The sequence below is a fragment of the Pristiophorus japonicus genome, chromosome 1 (assembly GCF_044704955.1).
Source record: "Pristiophorus japonicus isolate sPriJap1 chromosome 1, sPriJap1.hap1, whole genome shotgun sequence".
Taxonomy (NCBI): domain Eukaryota; kingdom Metazoa; phylum Chordata; class Chondrichthyes; family Pristiophoridae; genus Pristiophorus; species Pristiophorus japonicus.
The window spans coordinates 32,464,790-32,477,170 of record NC_091977.1 but is presented as its reverse complement, the minus strand read 5'-3'; the positions used below and the strand labels follow the sequence as shown (position 1 = coordinate 32,477,170).

The window sequence follows — 12,381 nt, the reverse complement described above, 5'->3', positions numbered from 1 at the left end:
GATAGGTTAGGTGAGTGGGCAAATGCATGGCAGATGAAGTATAATGTGGATAAATGTGAGGTTATCCACTTTGGTGGTAAAAACAGAGAGACAGACTATTATCTGAATGGTGACAGATTAGGAAAAGGGGAGGTGCAACGAGACCTGGGTGTCATGGTACATCAGTCATTGAAGGTTGGCATGCAGGTACAGCAGGCGGTTAAGAAAGCAAATGGCATGTTGGCCTTCATAGCGAGGGGATTTGAGTACAGGGGCAGGGAGGTGTTGCTACAGTTGTACAGGGCCTTGGTGAGGCCACACCTGGAGTATTGTGTACAGTTTTCGTCTCCTAACTTGAGGAAGGACATGCTTGCTATTGAGGGAGTGCAGCGAAGGTTCAACAGACTGATTCCCGGAATGGGAGGACTGACCTATCAAGAAAGACTGGATCACTGGGCTTGTATTCACTGGAGTTCAGAAGAATGAGAGGGGACCTCATAGAAACGTTTAAAATTCTGACGGGTTCAGACAGCTTAGATGCAGGAAGAATGTACCCAATGTTGGGGAAGTCCAGAACCAGGGGTCACAGTCTAAGGATAAGGGGTAAGCCATTTAGGACCGAGATGAGGAGAAACTTCTTCACCCAGAGAGTGGTGAACCTGTGGAATTCTCTACCACAGAAAGTTGTTGAGGCCAATTCACTAAATATATTCAAAAAGGAGTTAGATGAAGTCCTTACTACTAGGGGGAGCAAGGGGTGTGGCGAGAAAGCAGGAATGAGGTACTGAAGTTGCATGTTCAGCCATGAACTCATTGAATGGCGGTGCAGGCTAGAAGGGCCGAATGGCCTTCTCCTGCACCTATTTTCTATGTTTCTATGTTTCAAACAATGTACAACAGCAATGGGAAACATTTAAAGTGGTGTTCAACAGATTCCAGGAAAAATATATTCCGCTGAAAAACAAGAGCAAGCTAAACACTAATGAGACACCATGGATGAATAACGGTATAAGAGAAAATCGAGGATACACTAAGTACATGGGCAGCAGGGGAGACCACAACAAGAGGAATATGAGGAGATTAGGAGTGAAGTAAAAAAGCAATTACGAAGACAAAAGGGAACTATGAAATTAAATCATCAAAGAACATAAAAGAAAATAGTAAAATATTCTACAGGCACAAATTAAAAAAAGGAAAGTCGGAATGGGAATAGGACCACTACGGTATGGACAGGATAAATATCACAGGCAATACAGAAATGGCAGAAATATTAAATAATTACTTTGCTTCAGTATTTACCAGGGGGACAGATCAGATGGACATGACATCAGCAGAAAAGATTAGAAATAATATAGCCGCATTTAAAATAAAAAGGAGAAATATTAAATAAACTAATTAAACTCAAAAAGGATAAAAAAAACTCCTGGGCCCCAAAATTCGCCACCATTTAGTTTCAAAGTTTTGGAGGCATTCGTGCTTTTTGGAGCTCACTTAATTTTGCAAGTTACATCAAGGGTATAATGCCATCCTTAACAGGTAACGGACGATTTTTTTTTAGTTAAGGTTTTTATGACGTTACTCAGGGTCAAACCCACCCATAACGTCATTTTTGCGAGATTCACCAATCAGGATTTTTTCAAAAACGGCGCTGGGAACCACTTTGAAATACCTTACCGTACCAAATCGGAGTCAGATAGAAATCGGCGCTTGGCTTCCAAAGAAGCCCGGGTTGGGGGGGGGGGGGGTGTGGTGGGGGCGGGGAAAGAGGGGGAAGCTAAGCCGGGGATGGGGCGTCAGCAGCGGGGACCTTTCGGCCGGGGATGGGGCCTCTCAGGCAGTCATCTTCAAATGAAAGGCTGCACGGCCAGTGATAATGTTGGCTCGGGGAAGTGACAAAATAAAATTGCCAAACTAGTGGTGCAAGCAATGAAAATCGAACTGTAAAACAACCATGATCTCTTCTGATGAGAAAAAAAAAGTATAAGCTGGCTTTTATCATTAACCCAGCTTTCTTGATAGACACTTTCTGCAGGGCAGTCAGATCAGTCTTCTTGTTTTTCATTGTCTGCAGTTATTTCTTTGCTCTTTGTCCTTTCAGCAGCAGCAGGACCTTTCGGCCGAGGATAGGGACGGCAGCGGGGGTTCCCTTCGGCTGGGGATAGGAGCAGAAAATCTCAGCGGGTCGGCAGGGGAAAATCAGCACAGGTTACCCTGGAAACAAACGCTTAGGTATGCGCAGAACGGGGCCTCAGGATTTCAGTGCTATCAAATAGCTCCACCCACAGAAGCTCAGGTTTTCTGCGCAGCGCCAAATTCAAAGAGAATAATGGCAAAATTTTGGATTTTTTTTGTGGCGCTACTTCACCTCAAAAAAAAATCAGCCGTTAATCTTAAATAGCGCCAAAAAAAGCCAAGGTGGAATTTTGGGCCCCTAGTCCAGATGGATTAAATTCGCACATTTAAAAAAAAATCTAGGGCAGAGATAGCAGAATCACCTTTACAAATATTTAATAATTCATTAGGTGTAGTGCCAGAGGGCTGGCAGATAACTAACGTGAGATAAGGTACCACATAATTAATGAATAAAGTCAGCGAATACACGTGCGCACACTACCCAATCCACTCCTGTTTGTAACAAAAAGAACAAATGCTATAAATACAAAGGCCGGCACCTAAAGAGAAAAGACAGAATATAATTTCGAGTAGGAGCTTGCTTCACAACAGTTTCAGGCAAGGCCCCACCAAAGCTTTAATCGGTTTTCAAATGCTGATGGACTTGTATTTTTACTAACATCTTCTACTTTTTGTTCAATTTTTCTTCTCATCTCAGCCCTGTAAAGCATTTAGTTTGCCTCACCTGGGAATAATTCTGTCAATCATGCTGAGCATTAATTCAAACAATTATGATTGCTTTAAAAGCTGCAGTTTAAGTAATACTGTTAAATTAAGATGACACCTTTAGTGGATAGATGTGCGTAAATTGCTTACTTGAGGCCATTTCCATCATCGAAGAAGAAATATTTTGACTTCACGTCTTTCAGCTCCAACTTTGTCTTGTCTCCTCGAAGAACAATCTTGTCCCAGAGAACAACCTGGTTCAGTGCCTGCATTTACAAAAAGACCTTAAATAACTTGAGCACTCAAGACTTTTTTTTTTATTATTGTTGGTATCATGCAGGCATCGCTGGCAAAGCCATCATTTATTGCATTTCCCTAATTGCCCTTGAGACAGTAGTGGTGTATTGCCTTTTTGAACCGCTGCAATTTTTCCTAATGGTTTAATACAACTGGATGGCTTGCAAGGCCGTTTCAGAGGGTAGCCAAGAGTCAACCATATTGCTGTGCGTCTGAAGTCACATATAGGCCAGACTGGGTAAGGACAGATTTCTTTCCCTAAAGACATTAGTGAACCAGATGGATTTTTACAACAATACGGTAGATTCATATTCACTATTACTGATGCTAGCTTTTTAATTCCACAATTTAAATTCCACAACTGCCATGGTGGGATTTGAACTCATGTCTCTGCATCATTAGTCCTGTCCTATGAATTACTAGTCCAGTAACATAACCACTATGTTACTGTTTCTGACACCAGCACACAGTGTATCATGATACTAAGAAACACAAAGCTTCAGGTGCTGGAGATCTGCATCTGTGTGGAGAACAGTTCTGGTGAGGGGTCCAGACCCGAAACATTTTAACTCCTCTGCTCTCCCCATAGACGGAGACTGACCTGTTGAGTGTTTAATCACATGGATACTTTAATCACTCTTCATTCAGAGAGTTGTTAACCTGTGGAATTCTTTACCGCAGAGAGTTGTTGATGCCAGTTCGTTAGATATATTCAACAGGGATTTAGATATGGCTCTTATGGCTAAAGGGATCAAAGGGTATGGAGAGAAAGCAGGAAAGGGGTACTGAGGTGAATGATCAGCCATGATCTTATTGAATGGTGGTTCAGGCTCGAAGGGTCGAATGTCCTACTCCTGCACCTATTTTTCTATGTTTCTATGTATGGGGACATTTGTTCCCATGACTTATAACTAAGTCTGAAGATAGATCAGAGTTGTGCAATTTAATTATTCCTCATTAAATTAAATGGAAATAAATGGAAATCACAGAATTATTCACAACATTTTACCGATCACTTTATAGTAATCAGATGGCAAAAACACCAATACAAATTTTTTGTTACCCAATTTAACATTTGTTTTCAACATTAAACTTTCTGCTGCTTGAAGGATTGCAGTGCAGAACTTAATAACACTTGCAGAGGATTAAGCAAAGCTAGAAAAAGCTGGAAATACTCAGGTCAGGCAGCACCTGTGGAGAAAGAAACAAGAGTTAATGTTTCAGGTCGATGACCTTTCGGCAGAACTCTGACAAAGGGTCATCGACCTGAAATGTTAACTCTTTTTATTTCAGATTTCCAGCATCTGCAGTATTTTGCTTTTGTGTGAAGTAAAGCTAATTGGGTGCCTTCTGAGCACACTCTCTATATGGATTACAGTCTACATGCTAATGGGAGTGGTTCGTACAGAGTTCTTCAGTGATAAATATAAGGAAAACATTTGGTGGAAGCCCAAAGATTGTAAGTCTTAGCATCAGAATGAAACAGATTTGTATGTATTTGAGGTAGAGTCCTAACTGATTCGGAGACCCATATTTTTATGGATCTCAAGTTATCATTGGGTCTGCAGTTAAAATGCGGATTCCTTCCCTTTTAGTAATGGGAACTGTGGGTCTCTGCCCTTAATTTGGAGAGGTGGAAGAAATGTAAATCAGGTAAATCAATTGTTTCTTAGAACAGTATGTTACAGGACCTACAAGGGAGCAAGCTATCTTAGATCTGGTCCTGTGTAATGAGACAGGAATAATAAACGATCTCCTAGTAAAAGATCCTCTCGGAATGAGTGATCACAGTATGGTTGAATTTGTAATACAGATTGAGGGTGAGGAAATAGTGTCTCAAACGAGCGTACTATGCTTAAACAAAGGGAACTACAGTGGATAATGGCAGAGTTGGCTAAAGTAGACTGGGAACACAGACTAAATGGTGGCACAATTGAGGAACAGTGGAGGACTTATAAGGAGCTCTTTCATACTGCTCAACAAAAATATATTCCAGTGAAAAAGGGCGGTAAGAGAAGGGATAACCAGCCATGGATAACCAAGGAAATAAAGGAGAGTATCAAATTAAAAACCAATGCGTATAAGGTGGCCAAGGTTAGTGGGAAAATAGAAGATTGGGAAAATTTTAAACGACAGCAAAGAATGACTAAGAAAGCAATAAAGAAAGGAAAGATAGATTACGAAAGTAAACTTGCGCAAAACATAAAAACAGATAGTAAAAGCTTTTACAGATATATAAAACGGAAAAGAGTAACTAAAGTAAATGTTGGTCCCTGAGAAGATGAGAAGGGGGATTTAATAATGGGAAATGTGGAAATGGCTGAGACCTTAAACAATTATTTAGCTTCGGTCTTCACAGTGGAAGACACAAAAACCATGCCAAAAATTGCTGGTCACGGGAATGTGGGAAGGGAGGACCTTGAGACAATCAATATCACTAGGGAGGTAGTGCTGGACAGGCTAATGGGACTCAAGGTAGACAAGTCCCCTGGTCCTGATGAAATGCATCCCAGGGTATTAAAAGAGATGGCGGAAGTTATAGCAGATGCATTCGTTATAATCTATCAAAATTCTCTGGACACTGGGGAGGTACCATCGGATTGGAAAGCAGCTAATGTAACGCCTCTGTTTAAAAAAGGGGGCAGACAAAAGGCAGGTAACTATAGGCCGGTTAGTTTAACATCTGTAGTGGGGAAAATGCTTGAAGCTATCATTAAGGAAGAAATAGCGGGACATCTGGATAGGAATAGTGCAATCAAGCAGACGCAACATGGATTCATGAAGGGGAAATCATGTTGAACTAATTTACTGGAATTCTTCGAGGATATAACGAGCATGATGGATAGAGGTATACCGATGGATGTGGTGTATTTGGATTTCCAAAAGGCATTCGATAAGGTGCCACACAAAAGGTTACTGCAGAAGATAAAGGTACGCGGAGTCAGAGAAAATGTATTAGCATGGATAGAGAATTGGCTAACTAACAGAAAGCAGAGAGTCGGGATAAATGGGTCCTTTTCGGGTTGGAAATCGGTGGTTAGTGGTGTGCCACAGGGATCGGTGCTGGGACCACAACTGTTTACAATATACATAGATGACCTGGAAGAGGGGACAGAGGGTAGTGTAACAAAATTTGCAGATGACACAAAGATTAGTGGGAAAGCAGGTTGTGTAGAGGACACAGAGAGGCTGCAGAGATTTAGATATGTTAAGCGAATGGGCTAAGGTTTGGCAGATGGAATACAATGTCGGAAAATGTGAGGTCATCCACCTTGTAAAAAAAAGTAATAGGGAATATTATTTGAATGGGGAGAAATTACAACATGCTGCGTTGCAGAGGGACCTGGGGGTCCTTGTGCATAAATCCCAAAAAGTTAGTTTGCAGGTGCAGCAGGTAATCAGGAAGGCGAATGGAATGTTGGCCATCATTGCGAGAGGGATGGAGTACAAAAGCAGTGAGGTCCTTCTGCAACTGTATAGGGTATTGGTGAGGCCGCACCTGGAGTACTGCGTGCAGTTTTGGTCACCTTACCTAAGGAAGGATATACTAGCTTTGGAGGGGGTACAGAGACGATTCACTAGGCTGATTCCGGAGATGAGGGGGTTACCTTATGATGATAGATTGAGTAGACTGGGTCTTTACTCGTTGGAGTTCAGAAGGATGAGGGGTGATCTTATAGAAACATTTAAAATAATGAAAGGGATAGACAAGATTGAGGCAGAGAGGTTGTTTCCACTGGCCAGGGAGACTAGAACTAGGGGGCACAGCCTCAAAATACGGGGGAGCCAATTTAAAACCGAGTTGAGAAGGAATTTCTTCTCCCAGAGGGTTGTGAATCTGTGGAATTCTCTGCCCAAGGAAGCAGTTGAGGCTAGCTCATTGAATGTATTCAAATTACAGATAGATAGATTTTTAACCAATAAGGGAATTAAGGGTTATGGGGAGCGGGCGGGTAAGTGGGGCTGAGTCCACGGCCAGATCAGCCATGATCTTGTTTAATGGCGGAGCAGGCTCAAGGGGCTAGATGGCCTACTCCTGTTCTTAATTCCTATGTTCTTATGAAAGTGGCACACAAGGCAACAGGTCTCTGTTTAAAATCAACACCTTGGGACCACTACTATAATGCAAGAGCAATATGACAGAGGGGACCTATACAGCCACAGAAGCTTATACTACAGAAGGTAGCCATTTGTCCCTGATACAATTCCGGTTCCTCCCAACCATTACTTTGAAAGTCTCCCCGTTCTTTGGCACCAAGTATCTGAAGATTATCTGCCAGATGTCTATTGAACAGTCTTTCATTTAGAAAACATACTTACATTATTCTTAGTTTTGTACTCTGCTGATAAATAAAGGAACAGTTGCTTGACATTCCAGTCAAATATTGGCTTCAAATGTAGAAAAAAGTTAAAGAAAAAGTGCAGCAAGAACAAGGTTATCAAACTGTGGCAAAATGTTAACTCAGACAGACAGCAGCTATTTTAAGACTCACCGCTCAAAACATTTTTATCAGTCACAAAGGCAGCTGCAAGATTCTGCTCCTACTCCATTCCAACTAATGGGTCTGAAATGAGACCAACCATAATCAGGAGCACTCTTAATTCTGCCTCTCTACTCAGCTCCTACAACATCTAGGGCTAGAAACTGGCCAGGCATTGCACCCGTTTTTTCGGTGATATTTCGCCTTTTTTGACAGAAAAAGGTGTTCACTTCAATTAGCTAAAGTTGTGTGCCAGTGGTTTTGAAATACCGCTTAAAAGCGGACCGCCGGCTTGCAAGACAAAAAAAACGCTGTTACTTTAAATTGGTCGTTCGGTACACCCGTATTGTGGGCGAAAAAAAACGTCCGAGAAAAGTCTGCGTTGCAGCCCCAGAAACAGCGGAAAGGATGAAGTGTCTTGTGAATGTTTTGTGATTTTTTTTTGTTTTTTGCAATTTGTGTGTGTGTTTTCCCCTCTCCCAGAGCCTGTATTTTTCGCGGTAATCGGTCTCAGACTAAAACTGGCGAAGACCGTGGTTTCCAACGTGAATCCTCGTGCAGCGCCAATTTTTACCTTCGGGCGCATATTTTTTGCCAGTTTTAGGCCTTTAAAAAATAGCGGTATTTTAACAGTATTTTTGGCGAAAAGTCAAAAAAATACCGCTGTGCCTAAGGAACAATTTCTAGCCCCCAGTGTATAGTCACTTTGGCAATGGTTTGTCTCTTTCCCTCAACAGTTGTAAACATTTACTCAAAGCAAATTCTGCTCGATATTATGACCTCGAGAAACAGAACTATAAATTCTGGTTGTAGTTAGAGAGACCCTGAGCGCATTACTGTACTCAGTTGGATTTTTACAGCTACAAAAAACAGATGGAGTCCTTCTGCAAGTGTCCTTTTCCTACATTTTGTTGGGTTTTGCCCATTCAGGGGTCCACTAAAGACTCCTCGCCGCACAGCACTGCCCCCCAGCCATCAAGATCCACGGCGTGGCCCTGGACAACCTCTGGAGCCTCTTATCAACAAGAGCAGACATTGACGACGAGATTCAACACTACCTCCAGTGCGCCAGTGCAGCCTTCCGCCGCCTGAGGTAAAGAGTGTTTGAAGACCAGGCCCTCAAATCTGCCACCAAGCTCATGGTCTACAGGGCTGTAGTAATACCTGCCCTCCTGTATGGCTCAGAGACATGGACCATGTACAGTAGACACCTCAAGTCGCTGGAGAAATACCACCAACAATGTCTCCGCAAGATCCTACAAATCCCCTGGGAGGACAGACGCACCAACATTAGCGTCCTTGTCCAGGCCAACATTCCCAGCATTGAAGTACTGACCACACTCGCTGGGCAGGCCACATTGTTCACATGTGACTCCCAATGACACGAGACTCCCAAAGCAAATGCTCTACTCGGAACTCCTTCTCGGCAAACGAGCCAAAGGCGGGCAGAGGAAACGTTACAAGGACACCCTCAAAGCCTCCCTGATAAAGTGCAACATCCCCACTGATACCTGGGAGTCCCTGGCCAAAGACCGCCCTAAGTGGAGGAAGTGCATCCGGGAGAGCGTTGAGCAACTCGAATCTCATCGCCGAGAGCATGCAGCAATCAAGCGCAGGCAGCGGAAAGAGCGTGCGGCAAACCAGTCCCACCCACCTTTTCCCTCAAAGATTGTCTGTCCCACCTGTGACAGAGTCTGTGGTTCTCGTATTGTACTGTTCAGCCACCTAAGAACTCATTTTAAGAGTGAAAGCAAGTCTTCCTCGATTCCGAGGGACTGCCTATGATGATGATGAAAGACTTTCAGGAGAAAGCTGCATGGATCCAAGTGCAACGACTCAGATGTACAATTGAAGGGTGCTGGGCTGCTCTGGACAAATTGCATTTGAGTAAGCGATGCATCAATATACAATGTACTCACAGACAACAGATTATGCAAAAGTGCTGCTTGCTCATGGGCTTTTACCTGAAATTTAGAAAGCTCCATTCATAGGCAGTCCCTCGGAATCGAGGAAGACTTTCTTCCACTCCCAAAGTGAGTTCTTTGATGGCTGAACAGTCCGAAACAAGAGCCACAGACCCTGTTACAGGTGGGACAGACATTCGTCGAGGGAAAAGGGTCTGTGGGGCTGATTTGCCCCACGCTCAGTCTCTTCATGCTCTTTGCGTTGGGACTCGAGAGCTCGACGCCCTCCCGGATGCACTTTCTCCACCTTGGCGGTCTTCGGCCAGGGTCTCCCAGGTGTCAGTGGTGATGTCGCACTTTACCAGGGAGGCTTTGAGGGGGTCTTTATAACGTTTCCGCTGTCCTCCTTTGGCTCGTTTACCACGAACGATCTCTGCATAAAGCATTTGCTTTGGGAGTCTCTTATCTGGCTTGCGAACTATGTGGCCTGCCCAGCGAAGCTGATCGAGTGTGGTCAGTGCTTCAATACTGGGGATGTTAGCCTGGTCGAGGACACTGATGTTGGTGCACTTGTCCTCCCAGGGGATTTGCAGGATCTTGCGGTGACATCGTTGATGATATATCTCCAGCGACTTGACGTGCCTTCTATACATCGCCCATGCCTCAGATCCATACAGGAGGGCGGGTATTTCTACAGCCCTGTAGACCATGAGCTTGGTGGTAGATGGCTATGGTTGGGATCTCAGAAGGAAGTACATTTTATTAAGAGGTTTTGCATCTGTATGATTGAATTTGTGTCTTCCTCCTGGCTGATATTATCTGTCATGTGCTTGACTGGGAGTAAGATCACAGGACCATAAGAAAAGTGGCCATAAAAAGCACCCTACTTGGATTCACTGCCTTTGACATTTTAGTCTTGTTGCTGTGGAGTGCACCGAAGGTTCAACCCAGCGCTTCCAACTCGACCCCATGTCCACACTCAGTACAGACACCAAACTCTTCAGCTTAGTCCCTTCGTTCTGCTGTCCTGTGAACTCGGCACTCCCAGCTTGCCCAGCTCTGTAGCTACGCCAAACCTGGAAGCCTTCAAGCATTCTTACGGGATTTCTACTCATCGTCTTATTAAACAAAACAAACTAAATAATTCTTCAACTATAAATGGGTTGAATAGATACTTGATACTGCACAGTGCTGCATTTTCATCATATATTGAGCGACAAAAACAGGTCGCGACTCCCTCCCTGGTCAAAGTGCTTTCTTTTGAAATTTCTTTGTGCTATCGGCAATTCTGAGAACAGCAAGTTCACTCCATGCAAATGTACTTTGAGCAGTGGGAATCTGCTTTGAATGATCATCATTTTGATGATCAATTCTCACCCATCTTTAACATGCTTTTTTTCCCCGCTACTAGCTATATCGAAGAGTTTGTGCTGGGAAGAAAGAATTAATGCCCAAAAGTTATATTCAAACGTGACAGGAGCGTCTGCTCTCAGTTCTGCTCACAGGCACCGAGGCAGGGCTGGCAGCAGCCATTCCAAGTTATATCAGAATTAAGACATTCTTTGGACATCAACTTTTAGCATTGCTTCAGTGGAGCTTAATTAAATGAAGGGAAAGAATTCATGGCAGTTCGAGCAGTGCAATAGCTGTTAACTGATGGAATACTTAAACTCCCACTGCGCTACTTGAACTGTTCAGCTGCCAGACTTCAGATGCAGTGATCGTTAGGATCTGGGATCATTCGGGCACCTGCCCAATACAACAGTTGTTAACAAATTTCACTGTAATCCCATCACTGGACACACGTGTTCCACTCTACTACCTGTAGGGTTTTGTTTTGTTTATTTTTTTTTGCATAATCAAAGGATATCTGCAGATAGGTCAAACGTGATCAATCCCAAGTCACTTCTTTCTCTGGGTCCCGTAAAATCTTCCACATTTTTCCTGCAATAAAAATGTTTGAGTACTTATTATGCAAACCACATTGAAGATACTCAATTATTAAATAATGTGTAGGAAGCCAGCCTTCAAGTATACACATTGAATATGGGGTTGTGCAGCATGGTAACTAGGTTTCAGCTTGGCTTAGTTGGTAACACTTTCACCCAAGTCAGAAGTTTCAATCCCCATTAGACTTCCTAGTGGAAACATTCCCAACATTACATAGTAGTTATAGCCCAATAGGCCCACATCAGTGTTTATGCTTCATGCAAGCTTCCGTCCACCTGTTTTTCAACTAATCCCATAAACATATCCTTCTAACAGCTCAAATCTTCCCTCATGACTATATGCGATCAACATTGCATCTCAAAGACTACTTTTGGATGAAATCGTGCCAGTGAGACTCTCTCAATTGAGGCAGCATATTCATTGCTGAATTAAGCAGTCACAGCAGAATCAATTTGTGCAATCATAGAATCTTACAGCACTGAAGGTAGCCATTCGTCCATTCATGCCTCTTTGAAAGCACCATTCAATTGCACAGGATATACGTCAGAGAAACAGGCCGTTCGACCCAACCAGTCCATGCCAGCATTTATGCTTCACTCAAGCCTCCTCTCATCTTTCCTCATCTAACTATCAGCGTAACCCTCTATTCCATTCTCCCTCATATGCTCATCTAGCCTCCCCTTAAATACATCTATACTATTTACCTCAACTACTCCATGGCAGCGAGTTTCACATTCTCGCCACCCTCTGAATTCCCTATTGGGTTTCTTGGTGACTATTTTATATTGATGGCTTCTAATTATGCTCTTCAGCACAAGTGGCAACATTCTCTCTGTATCCACTCTATCAAAACCTTTTATAATTTTAAGACCTCTATTAGGTCACTCCTCAGCCTTCTCTTTTCAAGAGAAAAGAGACCCAGACAGTTCAAC

The 12,381-nt window shown here is 43.2% G+C and overlaps 1 protein-coding gene across 1 annotated transcript in view; it reads right to left on the bottom strand.

The window, feature by feature from the left end:
- The window catches only part of spcs3 (signal peptidase complex subunit 3), a 42,607-nt gene that overhangs the window by 13,310 nt on the left and 16,916 nt on the right, over nt 1–12,381 (bottom strand). The window contains exons 2-4 of the mRNA XM_070878405.1: nt 11,370–11,443; nt 7,435–7,511; nt 2,968–3,083 (exon numbers count right to left, since the gene is read on the bottom strand). Of these exons, the coding sequence (XP_070734506.1) occupies nt 2,968–3,083; nt 7,435–7,511; nt 11,370–11,443 (267 nt within the window). The remainder of the gene's footprint in view (nt 1–2,967; nt 3,084–7,434; nt 7,512–11,369; nt 11,444–12,381) is intronic.